We start from the raw sequence: 26706 nt of genomic DNA, 5'->3' as shown, positions 1-26706 counted from the left end.
CAAGAAAAACTCCAAAGATGTCTAAAATGTCCAAAATCTTGCTTCAGATTATGCTCTAGATTTTACTGTGCAAATGCCAAATCTTTAGGAGCTCAAACACAAACTGTTATCCTGAAAATATTATTGGTTCATACCAGTTGGAGTTGTCGGACGTTGGGTTGTGTTTGTTGTGGCTGCAGGTGTCGTTGACATCACTGCAAATAAAAAGACAGCAATGTTAGCATCAGGAAAAGCTGTAACAGTTTAAGAATGACAGGATGTGTTCTGAAAGCTTGATTTCTGGACATTGAGTTAGTCAGGTCTTTGAAAGTAGTTTTTCTTTCTGAAATAACAAGAAAAGAGAAGCTGCTTTTCTGACTTGAGATCATTTTACAAAAAAAACCCAAAAACAAATAAAAAAAAAAAGATTTTCTTTTTGGTTTTTCTGAATTAAATAGATCTTTTTCCCGCTCTCTTTTAAAGAGTAAGGACCATCCACCATATACAAGCAAAATAAATAGTTGCTTTCACATTCCGAACCAGACCGAAAGTTACGTACTTACCCAGGAGGTACGGCCTGCTCATTCACAAGAACCTCCCTTAGAGTAACTAGCCTTTTGATACTGTTTTACATCTTGTAAAATATTTATTTAGTTTGGAATTTTTTTTAAATATTTCTACACTGGTATTAAATGATCATAATCAGAATAAGTTCCTTTGTGAGCTTTTAGAAAACTTGCCTCTCAACATACAGTATTAGCAAGTTGGGTGTTTGTGTTCATGTTCTTTAAGTTATGATATTTACCACGTAGTTATCAGCTAGCTTCAGTTAAGTAATTGAGTATTAATATAGAGCAGTGTTTCTCAATCCTGGTCCTCAGGACCCGCTGCCAACAGAGGTTTTAGAGGTAACTCTACTTTAACACACCTAAATTAAATGAGTGGCTCTGTGACAGGGTCAGCTGTCACCATAGTGGTAGTTCCAATCACCTACGGCACACACACAAACATACCTACCTGTTTGGAGGGGAATGGTTATTGTTTCTATTTGTTTTGTATTTTACCTGTTCACTTACCTGTGAGTTTTTGGGGATGATGTAATTGATGTGATTACTTACCTGATGAGTAGATTGTGTTCAGCTGAATGTCATGAGTAGAGATGTGATGTGATTGATTGTCCTGCCAGACACACCCTTTTTTGTACCCGGGAAGCACCCTTTAAAGAGGGGGGGCTGAAGGGATTTTTTTGGATATATATAAATGAAGGGATGAAGATTGTTGGATGAAGGATGAGAATGATGCCAAGGGTGGTGGATTAGATGGATTGCGGAAACTAGTGAGAGTGAATGAGTATTGGACGACATCCTCGTCAAACTGTAAATATTGTAAATATCATTGTAAATATCACCAGCGCTGGATCACCTCACCACTTCCTAAGGAGCGCTCACCACAATAAAGCTCCCAGAAAACGCAAGCCTTCTACCACAGTTTTTCTTTCATCTGGTGAGAGAAACTCGGCCCACTGCACTGTGTCTGTGAAAGCCGGCACAGGGTGGAACCCGGAACCCAGTTCCATCACAGGCTCATTAACAGGCTTGTAAAGAAACTTGATGAGGAAGTTCATTAATCTGAATCAGGTGTGTTGGATTAGGAACACATCCAACATATGGAGGGCAGTCAGTCCTAAAGACCTGGATTGAGTAACACTGGTATATCCGATCCTTTTGAACAATGGATTTCAGAAAGTGGTACAACAACAGCTGAAGAAAGAAACATGTGTCACATGTCACGCTGCACGGATCAACCCCTTCCAGCTGCTCTGATGATCCACAATGTCACCAGACCTAATAAGATAGCAACGCTGCAGCAACCACAGGTACACGTGTCCTTCCTACTCCTTCTTGTATCTACTTGTAATAAACTCAGTCCGACTCTGAGCCGTCCTTAAAGTGGACGAAGTCACAATTACATGTTTACAGACTGTATTTTAGTATGTTAGGTTATTCTCTTCTGTGGATGTTTCCTTCATGTGTTACAGAGCTGAAGTAAGTTACACAAAATTAAACAGACTACATTTGAGTGAGAACTTGTCACCGATCTCAAAACTGAACTTCTCTAAAGTACTTGTGCAGGTTGGGTCCTGAGCGTTCCTCTTCAGTTCTTCTTCCGATGTAGATGTTTGTTTAGTGATAAGATCATAAGAAAAACATATAAGCTGCAATAACTGTTTTTGGTGTTATTGCCACCAAAAAGGCCACAAACTAATACTTTGTTTAACCATCTTCAGTTTTGATTCCAGCAGCATTCACTGTGGCTTTCTTTCAACAAGTTTCAGCATTGTCACAAGATTTATTTCCATCCAGAATGGCATTCATTTTTCACCAAGATCTTGTACTGATGATGAGAGTCTGACCCCTATATAAAGCCTTCTCCAGCACCTCCCAATAACTTTAAATAGGGTTCAGGTCTAAACTCTGTGGTGGCCCAATGAATCCTGGCATTTTATCTTGGAATATGACCGTGCCATCAGGTCTGATGGAATAACCTGCTCTTCAGTATAATCATACTATCAGCTGAGCTCATTCTTTTGACCCATAATGTTGCTGAACCTAGACCTGACCAACTGCAGCAACCCCAAATTATAGATTGCCCCCACAGTATTGTGCAGTAGGACCTATTTGCATGGTGGCAGCCTCACCTCTTCCTTTGTTGCTCCCATCACTCTGGAACAGAGCAAACCTGGACTTATGGACTCATGGACTCATTACTATACTCATGGTAGAGATGATTTACGAACATATAGTAGATTACATGCTGCATTTACTGACCATTTGACATCTTAAATTTACTGAAGAGGTCAGTTAACAGCAAATATTTGTAGCACTGGCTCTTTCTGTTTATACAACAGAGTAAAAACGGGTAAATTTCAGACATAAAAATTTGTGAAAGGTGATTAATCATTTTGAAATTATTTGAAATTTGTGATTCATTTGAAAGCTGTGAATAATCATGATTAATTAATTTAAAAGCTGATTAGTCTGATAAAAAATCTTAATCATTTGACAGTCCTAGTTATTACAAATTACATGAAATATTGTTAACCAGTACATTAGAAAAGGAGTAGATTGAAGCATGAGCTTATTTAATCTTACCCCGTTTTCCACTTTACATCAAAAGTCTGCAGTTATACCAGTTCACTTCCTGCTTTAACATGTTTACAGAATGATGATGTTTACATAATATACATAAAGCAAAAGCTTATAGTAATGAGCATAAATAAGTGTAAATGTGCTATAACTGTCAACACCCTTTTTCTTCCCTGTACCGTGTGAAAACCATGTTTGTACTGCTCTTGAACTGCTTAATGCTACTTCATTTCTTCATTTTTTATAATCTGTTGGCCACTACTGATCTTCCAGGGGTAACTTGAGCTGGGTCAGTGTATTTGAGAACATGCAGCGGTTCAGCTCTCATCCAGCTTTTCTGCTTCTTGTTGCTCAGGCTCAGTGAAAACCTCTTAAATTGGTGAGTATACCACATATGAACAAATTCCAACATAATCCATGTTTTACAATCAATACAACTTCCGCGATTCTTGTCTGTTTTGTTCTTTTTTGTACAAGATGTCTAATATTCGCTGCTGGTCATTTCAAACCAACTAGAATCTGTGGATCAGAGACAATCAGAGGTGATGACCAGTGTTGGGAGTAACGGTATTACTTTTTTGGGTAACAAAGTAAAGTAGTGCGTTACACCTAAAATATTATTTATTTTGTTATACTATAACGAAATTACTCTACTGCACTACAGTAACATGTTTTTCTGCGTTACTTGAGCTGTGTTTGCCTATGTGTGAAGTTCTGATCGGTTTTAAGTGGTACACACATGCTGCCATAGAGATCGATTTGCGTGACGTAGCTGAGTGTGCCACAACTAAAGAGAAAGGCTGTGTCTCGATGTGCACCCTACTCCCTACAGTGCCCTATGTAGGGGTCACGCCATTTTGTAGGGGTGTCCGAATGTCCAGAAAAAAAAGGTAGGGCACTCAAAATTACCACAATGCATCTTGAAAAGTAGATGAGCATCGATGGTCACTAAACAGGTCAATACAGACCACAACACATTGCTGGCAGAAGCTCAACATGGCACAAGGAGGCGAAAACATTTTTTTATTGAATGGATATACAATAAACAATAAAACACAACATAAGGAATAAAAATAAAAATATTTGCACACAACTTTGGGTTGGATTTGGAACGGCATCTTGACGTGTGTTGTGGTTGCCGTGGTGACGGCTGGTAGTCATGTGGTTTGTGATGAGGAAAAAATAGGCAGCTTTGTGTCTGATTGCCAAAAGAATGAGTCACTATGTAGTGTGCTATATATTGCAGCCCTATGTAGTGGACAAGGGTTTGGGGAGTAGGGTGGACATTCAGACACAGCCAAAGAAAAATGAAGCTGGAGAGTCGGAGAAATGGGCTTTTGGTCAGTGGCGATATTCACATTATTTTCAGTTCAATCCAGTTTCAGTCCAAACTTGTGGTGAAAGATCCTGCTCGCTGGTCAGTGGAAGGAGTCCTTCAGCAGCCGACCCGCCTAAACAGCAGCCGGTAAGACAGAAATGAACAAGCTAGTTGCAGGTTCATTGTAGGAGACATGCTCAGAAATGGAACAAAGAAACAACTGACTAGATTTGAGAGGTGACCTGGATCAAAGCCTGGATTCAGAGAAATTTTTAACACTAGAACTGCCAACACTCTAATATCCCCTAGAACCACCAGAGGGGGTCATTTTGACACTTTAACACAGAGGCTATGTTTTCACCCTGTGAATCTTTTTTATTTTTCTGAACTAGACAAAGCTTCAATAAATACATAAATAACTGATTAGCATGGGGGATTCATTAGAAAATGGGACAATCACTTAATCAGCAAAATATACACAACTGTTCAAAAGTTTGGGGTCACTTCCCTATTGAATCCCATGGCAAAGTGACCCCAAACTTTTGAACAGTAGTGTATAAAACTTTTTAAAATGTATTTTATTTGAGTAATTATTTGAGGGGGACAATTAGAAAAAAGCATCATATAGATCTAAAGCAAGTAAACAGACTGCTGGATGTCAGCTGATATTGATTTTAGGAGTGTCAAATTATTGCGTTAGTTGCAATTAATAAATTACAGTCGTATTTAGCGTGTTATGCTTTTTAATCGTGTTAATCTATTTTTTAATCTCTAATTTTACTGTTACTATGTTGCTTTCTTTTTATTTTATTTTTAATATTAACGGGGTAAAAAAAAGTCAGTTACACACTAAAGTGAACATTGATTGGCTGTTATTGTGTTTAGGCTTGTCTAGCAAAATGCTGATGGGCTCCCATCGTAGTTGGGGGGGCAAGGTCAGGAGTCATTAGTAGGAGACATGAAAATGGAGGAGCATGTAAGAGTTGTCGGTCCGATGAATGGGAAATTTACTTTTCCAAAACGTCCTGGCGGCACCATTGATAAAGTGTTACCACAGAAGCAGCTCAAGTTTAGCCTACCACATCAACGCAAAACATCCTGTCGCGAGTGCAGCCACAGCTAACGTTAGCAGTGAAGACATTAGCAAGTTAGTGACCATCTTCTAGTTGCAGCTAGAGATGAAGACTGCATTGGCGTCATGTCAAAGATGTCTAAACTTGGTCCTGTTGTAGTAAGAGGAGCTGATTATTTTTACCCCATCAGAGTCTTCCTCATTTATTTGTTGTACAGCCAAAACTTACTGGGTTTTCTGTGGCGTTAGTTTGTTAAAAACTCCAAATATCCAAAATCTTGCTTCAGATTATGCTCTAGATTTTACTGTGCAAATGCCAAATCTTTAGGAGCTCAAACACAAACTGCCATCCTGAAAATATAATGGTTCATACCAGCTGGTTGGGTTGTGTTTGTTGTGGCTTCAGGTGTCGATGTCACTGCAAATAAAAAGACAGCAATGTTAGCATCAGTAAAAGCTGTAACAGTTTAAGAATGACAGGATGTGTCTTGAAAGCTTGATTTCTGGAAATTGAGTTAGACATAGTCCAGACATAGTCCCCCCGAAATAACAAGATAAGAGAATGTGCTTTTCTGACCTAAAATAATTTTACCAAAAAAAAGAAAAAAAAAAATCCTAAATCAGAACTAAAGTTACAGACTAATCCAGGAGGCAAAGCTTGCTCATTCACAAGACCTTCCCTCCAGTAACTACCCTTTTTTAAATTTACACATTGTAAAATATTTTCTTTATTTTAGAATAATTTTAAAATTATTTCTACAATAATATTAAATGGTCATAATCAGAATAAGTTCTTTTGTGAGCTTTTTCAGCGCTTAGAAACCTTGCCTCTCAACCAAGCACCACCCTCCGCATGTAAAACGTGAAGCCTATGCTGAAGTGCAAAGAAATTGCAGTTCCCCCCTCATCCACTAGGGGCTCCAAAACAGAGCAAATCCCCATAGATGTAAAAAGACCAACTTCACAGCAGAAATAAACATGTTTAAAGCCTGGTACAAAAATCCATTTTAGAATTAATAGGTCAAGTTTACCTTCATGATAACTGTGAGTTTTTTCTAACTCATCCGTTTGGATGTTACTTAATCTTGAAATTCAGCACAATTAAGGGCGTGTCCTTTTGATTCACAGGTATCCAATATCCGCGGAAAGAAGGGAGAGTGCAGCACAACCACGGTTTTTAGCCGGCTAACAGCACGCCTGACAAAGGCTCCAGTCTAACTTTTTTTTTATGAGGAGCACAGTGGCCCCTTTACTTAATTTTTTAGGAGCACAAGCAGAAAATTTAGGGACGCACACTGAAATCAAATATTTACATTTCCTCTCATTTTCACTGTATTAGTGATAAATACTTAAACAATAAATTCAGAAATTACAGTGTTTACAATTAACATTTTTTTTGTGCAGCAGTTGTCACAAAATTAAAAAAAAAACATCTTACTGGGCGCACTAATACAAAACAAGTAGACATAAAACTTGTCAAATCAAATCAGATTTGATAATTTGATTTTCACTTTGCTGTCAAAGCAGAAGAGCAACTTTGTCCCCATCCTCCACCATAGGGCATGGTAGTTCCTTGCAATAAACAGCTTCAGGGACTGATACTCGTCTCCAGCCACTGTTCCCAACTCCTCAGTAAGAAAAGTAGCTATTGGCTGTCCAACAAGTAGTCTTAAACGACATTACTCTGACGGTGATCGAGCGCAGGATCATCTAGCAGCAGCTTTGTACATTTCATTTTCAGCCTGGTCATGAAACAGAGGTGAACATCATCTGCTCTGAAAGGAGCTGGGAACTGTGAGTTGCTCCGAGAAGACCAAGCCTCGTATGAGACGGGGGAGGGGTCTACACAGTACCCGCTTCTCATTGGGAAGTGTAAACTATGTTCATTCACGTCAGTCTCCAAAAGTCTCCAATAATACCAGAAAAATTAGCTAGATTTTTCCTTAGTTGCTTTTTGTTAAAGTTGCTAAAGCTGTCTGAAAACTCGCTAAATATAGCAACAAAGTCGCTAAATTGACAACACTGAATAATAATAAATTCCCCCAAGACCCGCCTCTTTTCACACATAAACCAATCACAGTGGTGGTTCGTCCCCGCTCACACACACATTGGCTGTCATCTTTTTTGTTGGTGTTTATCTCCTTTTCATGTATTGAAGTTGGTTTGAGTCAGCAAACAGCAGCTAATTTGCACATTACTGTGAAGACTGGGCTGAAGACGGGAGCAGAAGTTTATTAGAAACAAAATAAATTCAGTTAGAACTACTACAAGAAAAAGACCATCAAATGTATTGGTTGCCATAGCGCGAGTAGATGAAAAATTCACTCGCACTGTCTCACATTTTAGTTGCAAAATACAACCATTTTGGTGGCAGTCTGGAGCCCTGGCCTTAGCTTTGGCCCGCCTACCTCCGTTAGCTGGTTAGCTACCATTGCTCAGGGTTAGCTCTTAGCTACAGGCAGCTTGGAGTTTGATGGTTGTGAATCATCCACCCTCACCTTCACAGTCCCTTTCTCAGCTTGACCTCTTTGCCCATTTTTGGATTTTCCGGGACTAACGACACGCTTGACGCTACCAAGTTGTCAATGGTAGGAACCGCCCAACGAGCTTCACTTTTGCTTTTCAGAAACCTACGGGTGATGTCACAGAGGCTCCATCCATCTTTCATATACAGTCTATGCTCTCAACATACAGTATTAGCAAGTTGGGAGTTTGTGTTCATGTTCTTTTAGTTATCCCAATATTTGCGACTTAGTTATTAGCTAGCTTCAGTTAACTACTAGTATAGATCAGTGCTTCTCAATCCTGGTCCTCGGGACCCGCTGCCCCACATGTTTTAGAGGTAACTCTACTTTAACACACCTGATTGAAATGAGTGTCTTGTTAACAGGCTTGCAAAGAACTTGATGAGGAAGTTCATTAATCTGAATCAGGTGTGTTGGATTAGGAACACATCTAACATATGGAGGGCAGTCAGTCCTGAGGACCTGGATTGAGAAACACTGGTATAGCCGATTTCTTTGGACAATGGATTTCAGAAAGTGGTACAACAACAGCTGAAGAAAGAAATGTGTCACATGATTGTCACATATTACATTGAAACAAAGAGTATAGAATAGTTAAAGTACTTAGCAGTGACTCACCTGCTCTCTTTCCTATGTGGTGACTGGATGTTTTTAGACCCATCCGTTCCTGGAAAATGCAGAACACAGTAGTATCAGTGCATTTGTGCAGGTTATTTAAACAAGACTGACTGTTACCACCAAAAAGTAAAGAGATATGTATATCAAACAGCAGCATCTTTACAATAATGCGGTACAACATCTAGTGTTTGAAGTGCTCATGACACGATTTAGACTTTATGTAATTTTGCAATACGATAATACAACATGATGAAATGGTTGTTTCTGTGCAGTTAAAAAGCAAACAGGCTTGTTTTCATGTGAATATCCAACATAGACAAGAACACTGCACCAGTGGCTGGAAAAACGTCCCCGCCATGTTGTGACATCAGCAGAAGAACAGCTTGCGGCTGGCTGATCGTTCTACACGCGTGATAAGCTGTTGAAAACATTGATATGTATTCAACCGAATATGGTGAAGGACCGGACCAAACCAAGCAGAATTCAGGCCCAGCGAGTCCGACTCTGAATCGGAGCTGCAGCAGCAAACAGATGGCAGGGAAACACAGACTGGTCTACGTCTGTGTTACATACATTAAAAACTAATTATTTGTTCGTAAATGTAATTTATTTAAACCTGATTTTCAAATTGAGTCATCTCAGTGTTTTTATGTTAAAATTGAAATATTTATCCAGAGACTGTGACAAAGATATACGATGTAAATAATGAAATTAGAGATTACTGTAGCCTAAATATTATAATATAAACATTAAATGAACTCATTAAATAATCTGATCAGAATTTTTAACACTAGAACGACCAAGGTGGACGTTTGTCCCGTTTAGAAATTTACATATTTAATAACTTTGTCATATAAAATCATAAAGTCTTGCTGGTCCCTGACTTTTCCTAACACTACATGGCTTTTCATTAAAACTAGTTTAAATATTAATATTTAAAGAACAGAGGATAAAAAGATCATTTCTACCTGTCTCAGCCAAAGTCACACAGGATTTTGCACTGTTCTATTTTCAGATTCCCGACCTTCTGGATCAAATCATGTGGACGTTTTCTGTAAAGGGTGTATGCAGAGATGGATCCATGCTGTGTTTTACACCATACTGGACTTTGTAGGAATAAATGTCCACATCATCATCAAGAAGTGCACTGAAACCCAAACAGTTCACAGGGCTTTCTTTAGAAGCTGGCAGAGGAACATCTAGTGGAGTTTATGAAGGGAAACAGCCAGCAAGGCAGGTGGAACAACGAGGACTACAGCATTATCCAAAGCTGCAGACTCCTGAATGGAGGTGATGCAGGTAGGAGAGGCTGAGACAAATCTGACCCCCACAGTCTGGTCAGATTTGCCCGAATGGCCGTGGTTTCGTGATTATAACTATTTTATGCAGGTGCGCTTGTAACTCTTATATAGATCATCAGGAATGATTTTCTGGTTTATAAAACATGGCCATAAAATGTCAAAATCATGTCATGAAATTTAAATTCTCATTTTTACCTCAAAGAAGGCCGTCAGAGACTGTCTGCATCCCTGCTTCTCCAGACTGTAGCAAACAACCAGGATAATAACAGCAAACTGCACTGCCTTTGGTAATGCCATCTGGACTACAGAGAGAATAGAGTAAACAGCATAAAACACATTAGATGACACATTTACTATTGTAGGTGTACGATGTACACTGTGTACAGAGTACAATTAAAAAACTCTGTTTATGCTGAAGGGGTTATGTAAAACTGTGTTTGTTCAATGTTTATGTTGAAAAAGCAGGAAGTTAAAGATTAAAGAAATTGTAACTTCCTGGTTAGTGGTATGATAATTTGCTCTTGCCATTCCTGTTTGAGATCATTCCATTGGCATACCTCAGGCTCTGGACTTTCCAACCTTGAAAACTTACCAGGGTTCAGTCACTGATAGCTGTGATGCTACATCTACATCCTAAATGGTCCTTAATGGGATTTTCATTTAGATTATTTAGAGATGTTGGTGAGCTTGAGGCAGCCATCACTGGTCACAGATATGGTTGAAGTTAGATACAACGGTGGCCACCTTGTGCACCCTGCTGGCTGCAGATCTGGGGCTGTTAATCAGCACTTGTCAATGTATTTGACTGTATTGAACATCATTAGTGATCCAAGAATAAAATATATAGGTTTGCACATGAGAAAGTTCAGATGGCACAGATGGTGCCAACTGTGCCAAAATGACCATTTTGATAGAGATTAGAGCACCTTATGCATCATCCCAAAGAGATGCTGATCCTGAAAGAGTTTTATTTCTTTTTTTAAAGCAAGGTTTGCAGTTTTGCTGTGTCATCCTAATGAATTCTTCACCAGTAACACAAATACTGTGATTTACACATCTTGACAAATCTTACAAGTATTCCCTTTAATTTGACAACAAAAGTTTTCAGAAACATTTTGTGGTTGTAGAGATTTGCTCATTTTATTTAGATTATGTAATTCCAAGCAAAATGTGTAGCAAGCTGCACAAACACTATAAAGCATTTTCTACATGCAACACATGCAACTCACATTGGAAATCTCTGTTTATATTTTTCTATTCATGTTTTTATGTTTCTTAAAAGGTGGTCCAGCCTACTCAGACAAACCTGTTTATTTATTTTATTTATAAAAGGTTTATTTTAACAACATTAAATGATTTGGTAGAGTATTGTAGAATATTGAAGTTGCTGTTTAAAACCTGTTTTTCCCCATCTGAGTCTTCCTCATTCATTTGTTGGAGCAAAGCCAAAGCTTACTCTGGTTTCCTTCTTCTGCTTCTGTTCGCTGTTTTTTCTGTGTTGTCTGTCTGTCTGGATGTATTTTGATTAAATGTTCAGTATGTGTCAGAAATGGAATAAAGCAACAGTGGTTAGATTTGGGGGTGATCCAGACCTCTGTTTGCCTTTTTTTCCTGCTATATCTGTCTGTCTGTATGTTTGCAACATAACTCAAAAATTTCCGGACGGATCTTGATAAAATTTTCATTAAATGTCTTGAATAGAATAAAGCAACAATTGATTAGATTTTGGGGGTGATCCAGATCTTAGTCTGGATCCAGGAATTTTTTAAGGATTCTTTCTGTTGGGACATAAGGATAATTTTGACATTACAGCTTCGAACTCATCAGATAAAACCCACAATCACTGGCAAAATAATAATAATAATAAAAATGATGATAATAATAATAATAATTACAAGATGATATGATGGTAGATGTTATAATCATCATCAATCAAATTACACAGCTAATGATAGGATATAGGATTTATATTTAACTGGGTTGGTACGTAAATATTAAGGTTTGTGTTATAGTGTTATTAATCACACGAAACAAATAACATCTGTGTTTCAGACATAATCTTGTCATTTTTTTTTTGTTTTTAACATGCAGATACAATGAATAAGTTTCCTGTGACACCCGAATGCATGTCAGCTTTGAGTAAGGTATAGTAATAATATATTAATTAATATTAATAAATAATAATAATAATAATATAAGGTTTTTAAGGTTTTTATTCCATCATTATCAATTATATTAAACAAATTCCATGTTACAGAGAAAATGAAATAAAATATTTAATATTTAGATTTTTGGAAATCTAAATATTACTCTTCAATATAATCTATTTAAAAAGGAATTTAATACAATCCATAGTTCTTTACAGTTATTTGTTCTGGGATTAGAAAAATCTCTAATGCTCAAGCTTCTCATGAAAAATCTCCCTAATAAGCATGTCTTTATTTGCACATAAATATTAAATAAAATCAGAACTATTATTATTTACACTGTTTTCTACCAATTCATTAAATACAGGCAAATAGAAAGACGGGGAGGAGAATTACAAAGATCATCATTTTTTGGAATGCATGTTTTAAACTTGACCTGAGAGAATACTGAGTTTAAACCAGTCTTATAAGAGTAAAATGGTAAATTTACCTCACTTTGTCTGCTGGCTTCCAAACAGGCTCTTGTCAGGATGTCATTATTTACTGCTCTTCTGGAGTACATACTAATGTTCATGTGTATGAGAAAGCCCTTTATTCTCTCGGGACTTCCCCCTTTGCTTGAGTCATACACTCGTCTAGCAGGTTGAGTTAAACGATCCCTTCAGGTGCACTGGTTTATTGTAAAGTAGATCATTTTCACTGATTATGTTTTTCTTTATAAGCATATTTATATGTCATGTTATTAGCCTACAATAAAAACAATAATTGGCAAATAATTGTTTTTTATTTTCAGTTGTTGCTCAAAGTTTAGAATTTAGTGTTGACATTTGGATCCTCCACACCGGGAGCTATGCCTGCTCAGTCTGCAGGCTCGCTGCTGCAGGGATCACCCTTGTCTGGGTGGTTTGTGGGTTCCTGTGCTGCATCCTAATGGCTGTGTTGTGGGACCTGGCTAGCGATGGTCTTGGGTGTCTCTGTGGTGGCGGCCTCTGTAGTCATGGCAAAGATGGGGGCTCGAGTCTGGGACTTGGACTTGATTTGTACTTAAATCACATTTTCAGTGACTTGAGTCTCCTGATTTTAGACTCATGGATAATCTTTTCTTTTTTTTAATATTTCATGATCTTCTTTCTGTTTGATCTCCTGTCTGCTGCCATTTCTCCAGACGTAACACTGACATACCGCTACACAGACGTGCCCGCAATGCACACGCAATCAATCCAAACTAGTAAACACAGCTGTTGCTACAGCGGCGGTAGCTCAGGGTATTAAAAACTTTAAAAAAGGGACCAATATAAGAGTAGCAAACTGAAACGTCTGTGTTATAAAAACAACACGCACCTACGTCCACTTTAAAATGCACCTGGAGATGTTGGTCACTGTAACATAAAAGCTAATGTAAACGTTAGCTTGTTACTACTTTTGTACTAAATTGACGATAACTCCATCATATCAGCTCCACTGACTATTCAGAAAAAAATGAGACATTTTACTGAACATTTTCCGTTACCTGTAAGTTTGTCATGATCATGTTGAACTGAGATCAGAGTCAGTGTAAACAACGCGGTTTTACTGGGTCTGTTTATTAGAAAAGTTAAGCTGTCAATGATTTAGGAATGTAAGGAATATTTACTGGACCTGCACGTACAGGATCACAATTAATTAAAATATTGATTTTCTTTTATTAATTTTAAAAAGTTTAAAATTAATTTCTTTTGTATTCATCTCACAGTTATTTCAAGCCCTTTTTATATTAAGATTTTTCTGATGCACTAGTGCTGGGATCACCAACTATGAACCTCGAGACTCACAGTCCTGCAGATCTGAAATATTTACCTGCTGTGATACACTTGAGTCAAATTATTAATGGATTATTTAGAGGCTTGTGCAGAACTTGACAACAAGCTGTCATAGATCAGGTGTGTTGCTGCAGGTCACCACCGCTACAAAATGTCAGTCAACTGAAGTCCTTCTTGGGGCTGTTGAACTATTATTATCATTTTCATCCCGACCTGGCATCGCTTCTGAAACCGCTGCATGACCTGCTACACAAGGAGAAAGTGTGGAGGTGGACAACTGACTGTTAAGATGATTTTCAAAAAGAAAAAAAGATGTGTTAACAACAGAGGTTCTGACACATTTCAGTCCATCACTGCCGATTCAACTGATCTGCAGCGCCTCTCCTTATGGAGTTGGAGCAGTGATTTCTCACATACTAACAGACAGTGTGGAAAACCAATTGCTTTTACCTTGTGAACACTAAACAAAGCAGAGCCTAACTATGTTCAACTGGAACAAGAGGCTCTGGGTATTGTATTTGGAGTGAGGAAATTCCACTAGTACTTATTTGGAAGGAAGGTTACTAACTGATCACTGACCTCTCACAACCATCCTTGGACCGTACACCAGCATACCATCTCTTGCAGCGTCACGATTACAGAGATGGCCGTTGCTGTTGTCAGGGCATTCTTAAGACATCAAGTATCACAAGTCAGACTCTCACTGCAATGCTGATGCTTGTTACAAAGCCAGAGTCAAACACTGGACATTTTCTAGTACAGGGAGATCAGAAATGACTCTGTGTTGTCTTCTGTCATGGACACTCTTGTCAAACTTGTTGTAGCCAATCAGAACTGTCGATTCATTCAGATTTTTGATATGGGGGGGATTATTCCACAGTCACTCAGAACAAAAATGTTCCAGCAACTGCATGTAGGGCACAGTGGCATAGTGAGAATGAAAGAGATGCTGAGAAGCTACTTTTGGTGGCCAAACACAAACAGAAGAGCTGGCCAAAAGCTGTTCATCTTGTCACAAAGTTTGAAACAATCCACCATCAGCACCTCTCCATCTGTGGGAGTTTCCACAGGAGCCATGGCATCGTGTGCACAGTGACTTTGCTGGTCCATTTGAGAAAAGAATGTTTCTTGTTGTTTGTTCACAGCAAATGGCGTGAAGTGGCTGTCATAAAATTAACTACTACCGAGAAGAAAATAGAGATGTTAAAAAATCAGCTCTGTACCATCCTGCAACCATTGGCTTTGCAAAAAGGTTTGTTCAAACAATGAAATTATTTCCTTTTCTTCTCATAAGAAAAAGAAGGAAACTTTGAGAATTTCAGAGTTAGAACTCAGAATTAAATCCTTAGAGGACGCTTACCATGTCTCCCCAGAAGAACACACACTAAATGCTATAAGGAAAGCTAAACTTGAATTTAATTAAATAATAGATAAAAAGGCGCAGTTCTTGGTGCAAAGACTTCGCTTGGAGAATTTTGAGCATGGCAACAAATCCGGAAGGTTCCTGGCTAATCAGTTAAAAACAAATAAGGAGAAATCAACCATCTCCTCTGTCAGAGATCCAGAAGGAAACATCAGCCACGACCCTGACAAGATAAATAACACTTTCAAAGAATTCTATAAAACATTATATACATCGCAACTAACTACAACAGATGACAATATTGATAAATTTCTTAGTAACATTAATCTTCCACAATTAAAACATGAAGATAAAATGGTCTTGGATTCCCCCCTTTCAGTCGGAGAACGCCAAGAAGCTCTCCAGCATATGCCCAACAATAAAGCTCCAAGTCCAGATGGTTACCCAGCAGAATTCTACAAAGAATTCTGGACAATGCTGGCACCCACTTTCTACAATATGATATTAGAAATAAAGGAAAAACAAAAAATATCTTCAAATATGAACCTAGCCAATATTACTCTACTATTAAAACCAGGTAAAGGCCCGACACTTCCATCCAGTTACCGTCCAATTTTCATTAATAAATGTAGAGGTAAGGTGACGCTGGTGGCAGGTAAGTGACGCTAATGCTGTAGGTGACGTAGTTCCGGGGGAGACGGCAGATTCAAACTAGGCGCGCCCAAACATTTCTACTTTCATTCGATTGTATTTTGTGCCAACTTAATCAAAATATTCTTTAAAGTAGGACTATAGTGCCTTTAAAAGGTACACTCTGGAGCACAGCGGGGAGGATTTGGCCAGCCTGACAGATTTTATAGATCGTTGTTACGACAGAATCGTCATGGGGAAACCAAACAACACCTCCACCCCCTCCACCGCATCTAAGTCCAAGAGACAGCGAAATGAGGATTCACCTGGAGCTATTTCACCAACGGGGAACGACTCAACAGATGTTCTGATCTCCATAGATAAGAAACTCAGCAGTTTTGATGCGCGTTTGAGTCTGGTAGAAATTCTCCACAAGGAGTTCCAGGCGCTACGTGAATCGTTAGAATTCAGCCAGAAGCAGGTGGAAAGTCTGGCTGCAGAAAATGCCGGTCTCAGAGAGACGGTAAAATCCCTCACCGAGGGCTTGACCCGTCTCTCAGATGAAAATAAGAAGATTAAGGAAACGGTGATCGATCTGCAGGCGCGGAGCATGAGAGAGAACCTGGTATTTGCAGGGATTCCAGAGCAGACGGAGGAGGACCCCGAGACCACGGTGAAAAACTTCATCAAAACCCACCTGAAGCTCCCGGAGGAAACGGTGAAAAACATCTCCTTTCACAGAGTCCATCGGCTCGGCGGGAGGAAACCCGGGTCCAGCAGACCAAGACCCATAGTAGCGAAGTTCGTCAGCTTCAAACAGAAGGAGCAGGTGAAGAACCAGGGCCGCGAACTGAAGGGGACCAACTTCGGAGTAAACGACCAATATCAGAGAGAGATTCTGGACCGACGGAGAGTCCTGTTTCCCATCAGGAGGAAATCGATCGCCAATGGCGCTCGCGCTGTCATCGCGGTGGATAAACTGTTTATTAATGGACAACTGTACCGCGACCCGGACATCACTCCGTGGCTCTTCTGATCCCAGGTGCTGTAAGTCAATCTCTCCAAATGATCACTCTTAACTCGCCATTATAGATCACTGACAGTAGAACACACTGCTCGTCTCACCACAGCCTCTACACCTAGATCGATGTATTTTTTTCTGTTTCACCACTCTTCTCACTTTTCACTTTTCACTATCTTTCTATTTCACGTCTTCACTGTTAATTGTAATCCAGCTCGTAATATCAGCAGCGCATGCAGCCGGTCGAACACCGTCAGGACGCACAGCCGCACCATACATGATACATATAAACACTCGCGTTTTATGTATGAGAGAACACGCATTAAGGTAGACTACATATACGGACATTTAACATACGGACAAACGCGCGCAATCAGGCTGCATGCAAACACGCGCGAACACGCAAAAGGGGCGCACAAAGACACACGCGTCAGTAACACGCATGAAGCATTAAACCGTTCACAATAACCATGTTAAAAATCGTCTGTTGGAATGTACATGGAGCCGGTTCCAGGGAGAAGAGGTTGAAGATCTTTAATAAATTACAGGAGCTGCAGGCTGACATTGTCTTACTACAAGAGACTCATTTAACAAACTCAACCATAGACCTTCTTCAAACAGCTCAGTTTCCTCATGTTTACTCAGCTTGTTATAATTCTAGGCAGAGAGGAGTAGCTACTCTTATTAATAAGAGACTAAATTTTGACATAGATAGCACAGTAGTGGATCCGGAAGGCAGATTTCTGATAACTTTATTATCTATTTGTAATATCAAATTATGTATTACCAATGTGTATGGTCCCAATGTAGATGATCCCTCCTTTTTCCACTCCCTGTTTGCTACACTCCAGAATTATTCAGATAACAGAATAGTGCTAGCTGGTGATTTTAATGTAGTCTTGACTGAACAAGATCGCTGCAGCACATCAGGTAGTCATCGAGTCTGGCAGTCGTCAGAAACTATCAAACAGTACATGAAGGATTTTGGTCTTTGCGATGCTTGGCGCTCTCACCATCCTAAACTAAGAGAATACACCTTCTTCTCTTCAGTTCACCACTCCTTCTCTAGAATAGATTATATTTTAAATAGTAACTCACTAATGGGCGACATTTCAGAGACTCAGATACATCCAATCAGCATCAGCGATCACGCACCAGTTTCATTCAGTCTGAGAAACAAAAATAATAAACCGATTGGTAAAAGCTGGAGATTTAACACCTCTTTATTGAAAGATCCTGAGTTTATTGATTATTTTAAAAAAGAATGGTCAATTTATATAGAAAAAAATGACATGCCTGAAACTTCAGCGTGTCTCCTTTGGGAAGCAGGAAAAGCAGTAATGCGAGGGAAAATAATTTCCTTCTCCTCACATAAGAAGAAGAAGGAAACAGCAAGAGTTTTAGAATTAGAACTCAGGATTAAATCATTGGAGGAGGCTTACCGCATTTCCCCCGAAGAGCACACAATGAATAATATAAGGAAAACTAAATTGCAGCTTAAAGAAATTATAGATAAAAAAACACAGTTTTTAGTGCAAAGACTTCGCTTGGAGAACTTTGAACATAGTAACAAATCTGGAAAGTTTTTAGCAAATCAACTAAAAACAAACAAGGAGAAAACAACAATCTCCTCTGTTAAAGATCAAGACGGAAACATCAGCCATGACCCAGACAAGATAAATGACACGTTTAGAAGCTTCTATAAAACATTATATGAATCACAGATTAATCCAACAGATGAACATATTGAACAATTTTTAAACAACATTAATCTACCAAAACTAAAAAATGAAAATAAAATAAATTTAGATGCACCTATTACTGTAGATGAACTCCACGAAGCTCTCCAACATATGCCCAACAATAAAGCCCCGGGTCCAGATGGTTACTCAGCAGAATTTTACAAGGAATTCTGGACAACGCTAGCTCCTACATTTTATAATATGTTGTTAGAAATACAGGAAAAACAAAAAAATACCGCAAAATATGAACTTAGCTAATATAACACTATTGCTAAAACCAGGCAAAGACCCCACACTTCCATCCAGTTACCGTCCCATATCTTTAATAAATGTAGACCTGAAAATAATTAGTAAAGCTCTTGCCAGAAGGATAGAAAAAATAACCCCTCTTATAATACATCCGGACCAGACAGGTTTTATAAAAGGTCGACATTCATCTACTAACACGCGTAGACTAATTAACCTCATAGATTACTCTACTTCACATAATCTAGAATCCACAATCATTTCTCTAGATGCAGAAAAAGCCTTCGACAGGGTAAACTGGAAGTTTCTATTTGCAACACTAGACAAATTTGGGTTTGGATCTGCTTTCATAGAGTGGATTAAAATATTATATAATAACCCAAATGCATGTGTGAAAACCAATGATCAAACTTCTCCAAGCTTCCGCTTACAGAGAGGCACCAGACAGGGCTGTCCACTCTCCCCCTCACTTTTTGCCATTTTCATAGAGCCGTTAGCAGCTGCTATTAGACAAAATATAGAAATTAAAGGAATCCAGGGCAAAAATATAGAACATAAAATAAGTCTTTATGCAGATGATGTATTACTCTTCCTTCAGAACTCACAAACATCACTCTCTGAGACAATCACAGTTATTAATAAGTTCTCATCAATATCTGATTATTCTAATAACTGGTCTAAGACTACAGCCATGTCCATCAACTGTGACCTACAAAACATCCCTAATATCAAAATACAGACAGGAAACATTAGATATTTAGGTATAAATATTTCCCCCAGATTATCAGATTTAACAAAATTAAACTATGTTCAGCTACTAAAAACAATAGAAGATGATCTCTTACGGTGGAGGCGCTTACCCATCTCACTAATGGGGAGAGTTGCCACCATTAAGATGATGATTCTACCTAAAGTTAATTACTTATTTTCAATGATACCCACTAAACCCTCCACCAGTTGGTTTAAATCTCTGGACTCTTTCATATCCAAGTTTCTTTGGAAAAACAAGCCGTCACGTATCAGTCTTAAAACCTTACAGCAGACTAAAGATAGAGGAGGACTGGATCTACCAAACTTTAATCACTACTTTATAGCTAACAGGCTGCAGTACATCTCAAAGTGGCTCAAACCCAGTTATCTGGATGAGCCGTGGCTAGATGGGGAGCAGGCTTTGTGTGAGGACTTAGTCATCTCTGACCTGCCGTTCATCAGCTCAACCATTAAACCATATAAGTGCTTTAAAAGCCTTAACATCCGTTTTTCCTTAATGGCTTGGTGGGAATTCTGTAAGATAACCAGATCTTCCCTCTTTCCATGTAGACTTACACCCATCTGGAACAACCCTGACATCCTGCAGAACAAAAAGATGATAAACTTCACTCAATGGAAGACTAAAGGAATACAACAGTTAGGACAGATAATAGAAAATGGAAACTTTGTATCTTTCAACACAATTGTCTCACAGTATGGAATCAACAGCAATAAATTCTTAGAGTACCACCAACTAAAATCAATTATATGTAAGAAGTATACCCCTGTACAGTTAGACTTGCAGCTTCCTGTCAGAATAGCAGAATTCTTGAATCTTAATACTCCAAAATTATTATCAAAAATATATAGATTACTTGCAAAGCTAGAAGACAGGATATCTCTCCCAACTTCAAAATGGGAAGATGATTTATCTAATAACTTTGATCAGAAAAGATGGTCACAAATATGTTTAAACACGTTTAAAATGACTCAGAATTCAAATATACAACTAATACAATTCAAAATTCTCCATAGAACTCATTATACAGGACACAGGATGTTCAGGATGGGCCTTTCACCATCAGATATCTGCCCACACTGCTCTGAGAACACTTCTGATAGCTACATCCATGCGCTGTGGTCCTGCACACCTGTCCAAAGGTTCTGGATTAAGGTGTGTGAAGATCTCTCAAAATGGTTTAAAACCAGTTTTTCTGCAAACCCCACACTTTGCCTACTGGGCGACCTGGGTGACACTAACATAGGAATACACTCCATAAACTTGGTCTTCGCAGTCTTATGCATCGCAAAGAAAACTATTCTTGTGAACTGGAAAGATAAGAATAATTTGTCTATCCAGCAGTTTAGAAATCTCCTGTTAGATCACATCAGCATTGAGACAATGTCTGCCTCCTCCAGGAACCAATCAGATGACTTTCATTCCCTCTGGTCCCCTGTGACTGGCTACATCACCTAATGTAGGTGGAGGATTGCGGCTTCGCTTGGATGGGGGTGGATATGGGTGGGGGGTCCCTGGTGGCTTCGGGTCTCCGGTTGTCTCCTGGGTGGGGATCTCGGCTGCTCCGCTGCTGGGTCGGCTGGGGGTTCCGGTCTGGGCGGGCGGCATTGGGTGGGCCCCGGGGTGGGGCTGCCTCGTGGCGGTGGGGGGTGGCTGCCGGGGTGCCTGGGTCGGTGTCCGTCGGCCCCTGGCCGGGTGGCCGGTCGGGCCCGGGGTGGGCCGGGTGGGGGCCCCGGGCTCTGGGGTGTCGGGTCTCCCCCCTCTCCTGGGGGTGGGGGGTCTGCCGCTGCTGGGGGGGGCTGGGCCCGTCCGGATGTGCCGTGCCGGGGGTTGGTCCGTGCCCTGGTGCTTGGTCGCAGCCCCGGAACCTGGGTGGGGGTGTGTTTGTATATAGGTGGGTGTGTGTGTGTGTGTCCGTAGGTATGCTGGTGTGTGGGTGGGTGTAGAGGGATGTGTGTGCTGTATGTGTGTGTGGGTGTGTATGAAGGTCTAGGTGTGTGCGTGTATGTGTGTGTGAGTGGTGTGCGGGTGTGTGTGTGGAGGTCTATGTGGGATGCGTGTGTGGGTGTGTGTGAAGGTGTGTATATATGAGTGTGTGCACGTGGAGGTCGAGGTGTGTGTGGAGGAGTGAAGGAGTGGGTGGAGGCGTGAGTATGTATGGAGGTGCTTGTGTGTATATGCGGGTATGTATGTGAGTGCGTGTGTAGTGGTGTATGTGTATGGAGGGGTATGAGAGTGTGTGTGTATGTGGGTACCGGTGTGTGTGTTTATAGGTATGTGCGTGTGATGTGTGTGTGGAGGTATGTGCACGTATTGAGGTGTTGGTGTATAGAGGTGTGTGAGAGGGTGTGTGAGTGGCTGGGGGAAAAAAAAAAAAAGAGTGTGTGTGCGTTTGCAGGGGGTTAGGACGTGTCCTCTGGGGGGCGCCCTGGCCGGGTGTTGGGGGTGTGGGCCTGGGGTTCCCTTCCTTTGCCTCGCCCCCCTCCCACTCAGAAAGAGGAAAGTGGCCCTTTGGGCTGGTGGCTGGCCCCTGGGGGGGTTCGTGGCGTGCCTGGGTTGGGGTGCCTGCTCCGGGCCTGTGACGCCCTTCGGGGCCGGCGGGGGACGGGGGCGCCCAAAGCCACTGGCGGGTCGTCTTCCAGGGGGGAGGCTTTCTCCCCTCTGGACCTACATCTCCTGACCCCTCCCCTCCCCCACTCTTCACTACATACACAGGTAGGGCTGTGGGAGGTGTGCTTGTTGCGCTGGGCGGGGCAGGGGGGTCATCATAGTGGCCCCGTTGCTTCGCCGAGCGGCAGTATGCCTCCCAGCTTTTAATTCCACTTAGTCACTGAGCACAAATAACATTTGCAACATACAAACACGTTTTGGGGGGTGGAACATGCGAGGTCAGGTGGGTGGGACTGCTCAGGTGGCCCCGCCCCCTCCTCAATGCAGTTACTGCCCCCCAATTTTAACCCTCTTTTTTTTAATTGCAAACAGCACATAATATATTCCATCACTAGTGGGGGGGGGGGGGATGGGGTCTTCAAGCGCCCCTGTCTCCATGGATGGCCCGGGGGCGGGGCGGGCCGGGTGGCATGTCGCGTTGGCCCGGGGCGTAGGCGGGCTGTCCCGGGGGGGTTTTGGCTGGAAGGTGCTGTTTTGGGGGTGGGGAGTGGGGGGCGGGGGCGGGGTGGGGGGGGTGGGGGCCTGGCTCGTGTCTCCTCGCCTCCTGGCTGGGGCTGTCCCCCCGTGGCGTGGGGTGGCGGGAGGATGGTGGTGGGGGGATGGTGTTTGTGTGTGTGTGTGTGTTGGGGGGGGGGGTGGTGTGTGGGTGGGAGAGTGGTGTGGGTGTGGGGGGATGGGTGGTGGAGGGATGGTGTGTGGGAGGGTGGGGTGTGTGGAGGTGGATGCGTGGTGTGTGGGAGGGGGGGTGGTGTGGGTGTGGGAGGATGAATGGTGGAGGGATGATGTATGTGTGGGAGGATGGGGTATGTGTGGGAGAATGTATGGTGCAGGGATGGGGGAGTGTGTGGGAGGATGGATGGTGGAAGGATGGTGTGTGTGCGGGAGGATGGATGGTGTATGGGAGGGAGGATGGTGTGTGTGTGGGGGAGTGGTGTATGTTTGGGAGAGTGGGTGATGGAGGGGTGGTGTGTGTGTGTGGGAGGATGGGGTACGTGAAGGTGGATGTTTGGTGTAGGAGAGGGAGGACGGTGTATGTGTAGGAGAATGATGTATGTGTGGGAGGATGGGTAGTGGAAGGATGGTGTGTGTGTGTGTGTGTGTGGGAGGTGTGAAGGTGGATGAATGGTGTATGAGAGGGAGGATGGTGTATGTGTGGGAGGATGAGTGGTGGAGGGATGATGTGTGTGTGGGAGGATGGGGTAGGTGTGGGAGAGTGTATGGTGGAAGGATGGTGAGTGTGTGGGAGGAAGGATGGTGTGTGTGTGGAAGGATGGATGGTGGAAGGATGGTGTGTGTGTGTGGGAGGACAGAGTATGTGAGGGTTGAATGGTGTATGCGTGGGAGGATGAATGGAGGAGTGGAAGGAGAGTGTGTGTGTTTGTGTGTGTGTGTGTTGGTCTGGGGGGGGGCAGGACTGGTTCTCGGGGTGTGCGGCTGGGCGCTGGGGTGTGGGGCTGGCCTCTGGTGGTGGCCGTCTGGGCGGGCCGGGTCCCCCCGGGTGGCGTGCTGGCCCTCGGCCTGTGGGGGAGGGGGGTGTCCCTGCGCTCCTGGGCCCGGGCCCTCTGCCCCGTCTGTCCCGGGCGGCCGGTGCCCGGGGGGGTCGGGGACTGCTGGCCTCGGCCCGCCGGGGCCGGTGCCCTGTGTCCGCGGGGCGGCTCCTGCTGGGGTCTCCTGCTGCTGCCTTCCTGGGCGGGCGAGTGGTCGTCTCTGTGGACCGGTCGGGATCTGTTGCCTGCGGGGGGGCTGGTGGCCTGGGTCTCGGGACCGCTGGCCTGACTCTGGCCTCTGTTCAAGTGAGGTGGCATCTGCATGATCACTCTGCATGGTCACTCCTTCCTGAACGTCTCCACACAGTCTTTGCGTCGCCGTGTGGCCGAGTTCTCCAACACATCCACACAGGTTTCTCTGCGCGGGTTCTTGAATACAGCAGTTTCACTTATATCTATTATCATATTTTTTTTTCTTTTTTTTATTATTTCTGTTCTTATTATTATTATTACTCTTACTCTTATTATTATTATTGTTACTATTATCAACTAGTTGTGTAATGACCTACTGGCTAGGATGATCTTAGCTATATATGTTGTAAGTAGTATGGATTACATGGTCTTCTGTATGATGTTTCAAGTCCCCACCCGCACTCCCCACACCCTTTCTGTCCCTCTCTCTCCCCTCCCTCTTCTCTCTACTTTCTTTTCTCTCTCTCTCTCTCTGTCCCCTCCGGTCGAGTCCAGCATTAAGAGTCTGATTTAATAAAGTTTTTCATGTCATCAAGAGGGACTTTATACATGTAGTATAAATCCCTGCTTGATAGAGTAAAATTGCCCAGCACCAGACGGCAGCCAGACAATCATTCTGTTTGCAACGATGCTGGACAAGACAGGTTTAAAAAAAAAAAAAAAAGAAATAAAGGAAAAACAAAAAATACCTTCAAATATGAACCTAGCCAATATTACTCTACTATTAAAACCAGGTAAAGACCCGACACTTCCATCCAATTACCGTCCAATTTCATTAATAAATGTAGATCTCAAAATAATTAGCAAAGCTTTGGCCAGAAGAATAGAAAAAATAACCCCTTTAATAATACATCCTGACCAAACAGGCTTTATTAAAGGTAGACATTCCTCTACTAACATGCGTAGATTAATTAACATCATAGATTATTCTACTCTACATAATCTGGAATCCACAGTAATTTCTTTAGACGCAGAAAAAGCGTTTGACCAAGTAAACTGGAAATTTTTATTTGCAACGTTAAACAAATTTGGGTTTGGGTCATCTTTCATAGATTGGATAAAGATATTATATAACAACCCAAATGCATGTGTGAAGACCAATGATCAAACCTCTCCAAGCTTCTGTTTGCAGAGAGGCACCAGACAGGGCTGCCCACTCTCTCCATCACTCTTTGCTATTTTTATTGAACCCCTAGCTGCTGCCATAAGACAAAATAAAGAGATTAAAGGAATCCATGCCAAAAATATAGAACACAAGATAAGTCTTTATGCTGATGACGTATTACTTTTTCTCCAGAACTCACCGACGTCTCTCCCCCAGACAATCACACTTATTAACACATTCTCATCAATATCTGAATACTCTATTAACTGGTCTAAGACTATTATTATGCCCATCAACTGTGACCTACAAAACATACCCAATACTACAATACAGTCTGGAAACATTAGATATCTAGGCATAAACATTTCCCCCAGGTTATCAGAACTAACAAAGCTAAATTATGTCCAGCTATATAAAGCAATAGAGGATGATCTCTCACGGTGGAGGCGCTTACCCATATCACTCATGGGGAGGGTTGCCACAGTTAAAATGATGGTTCTATCTAAAGTAAACTACCTGTTTTCAATGATACCCACTAAACCATCCTCCAGTTGGTTTAAGTCACTGGACTCACATATATCTAAATTTTTATGGAAAAATAAGCCATCACGTATCAGTCTAAAAACTTTACAACCTACTAAAGATAGAGGCGGATTGGAGCTACCCGACTTTAATCATGTTTTCTTAGCTAACAAGCTGCAGTATATCTCCAAATGGCTTAAACCTAGCAGTCTGGATGAAACATGGTTAGATGTAGAGCAAGCATTGTGTGAGGATGTGTTTATCTCTGACCTGCCATTCATCAGCTCAACCATCAAAACACATAAGTGTTTTAAAAGTATCAATATCAGTTCCTCCTTAGTGGCTTGGTGGGATTTTCTAAAAATAACCAAATCCTCACTTTTTCCATGTAAGTTTACACCCCTCTGGAACAACCCTGACATCCTGCAAAACAAAAAGCTTAGCAACTTTACTCAATGGAAAAATAAAGGAATAAAACAGTTAGAACATATAATAGAAAATGGAAACTTCTTATCCTTTAATATTCTCACTTCACAATATGGAATCAGTAGCAAAACATTTTTAGAATATCACCAGCTTAAATCTATTATATGTAAAAAATATATTTTATTAATTTTTAAACTTACAGCTACCTATTAGGGTGGCAGAATTCATGAATCTCAATGCCCCAAAGCTATTATCAAAAACATATAGACTATTATCTAAACTAGAAGACTCAATCTGTCTTCCAACTTCAAAATGGGAGGGTGACTTATCCAGTAACTTTAATAAAGATAAATGGTCACAAATATGTTTAAACACTTTTAAAATGACTAAAAATTCAAATATGCAACTAATACAATTCAAAATTCTGCATAGAACTCATTATACAGGACAAAGGATGTTCAGGATGGGTCTGTCACAATCAAACATCTGCACACACTGCAATGAAAACACACCAGATAACTACCTCCATGCCTTGTGGTCCTGCACACCTGTCCGCAGGTTCTGGCTT

General features: G+C 41.3%; 2 protein-coding genes across 3 annotated transcripts in view; both read right to left on the bottom strand.

Moving 5' to 3' along the window:
* Positions 1 to 12659, bottom strand: part of LOC121634037 (adhesion G protein-coupled receptor F4-like) — a 33080-nt gene extending 20421 nt beyond the window's left edge. The window contains exons 1-5 of one of the 2 annotated variants that reach the window (XM_041976435.1): positions 12597 to 12659; positions 10155 to 10261; positions 8659 to 8707; positions 5889 to 5933; positions 135 to 194 (exon numbers count right to left, since the gene is read on the bottom strand). In XM_041976435.1, coding sequence (XP_041832369.1) covers positions 135 to 194; positions 5889 to 5933; positions 8659 to 8707; positions 10155 to 10256 — 256 coding nt within the window. In that variant the 5' untranslated portion in view covers positions 10257 to 10261; positions 12597 to 12659. Of the gene's footprint in view, positions 1 to 134; positions 195 to 4483; positions 4535 to 5888; positions 5934 to 8658; positions 8708 to 10154; positions 10262 to 12596 lie in introns of those variants that run through there. The other variant, XM_041976436.1, reaches the window with a different exon arrangement.
* Positions 1 to 26706, bottom strand: part of LOC121634036 (adhesion G protein-coupled receptor F5-like) — a 253610-nt gene that overhangs the window by 185050 nt on the left and 41854 nt on the right. The gene's annotated exons all lie outside the window — the stretch shown is intronic.

Source organism: Melanotaenia boesemani, chromosome 22 (genome assembly GCF_017639745.1).
Source record: "Melanotaenia boesemani isolate fMelBoe1 chromosome 22, fMelBoe1.pri, whole genome shotgun sequence".
NCBI lineage: Eukaryota > Metazoa > Chordata > Actinopteri > Atheriniformes > Melanotaeniidae > Melanotaenia > Melanotaenia boesemani.
Note: the sequence above shows the minus strand (reverse complement) of the source record. Positions and strands in the feature narration are given on the sequence as shown.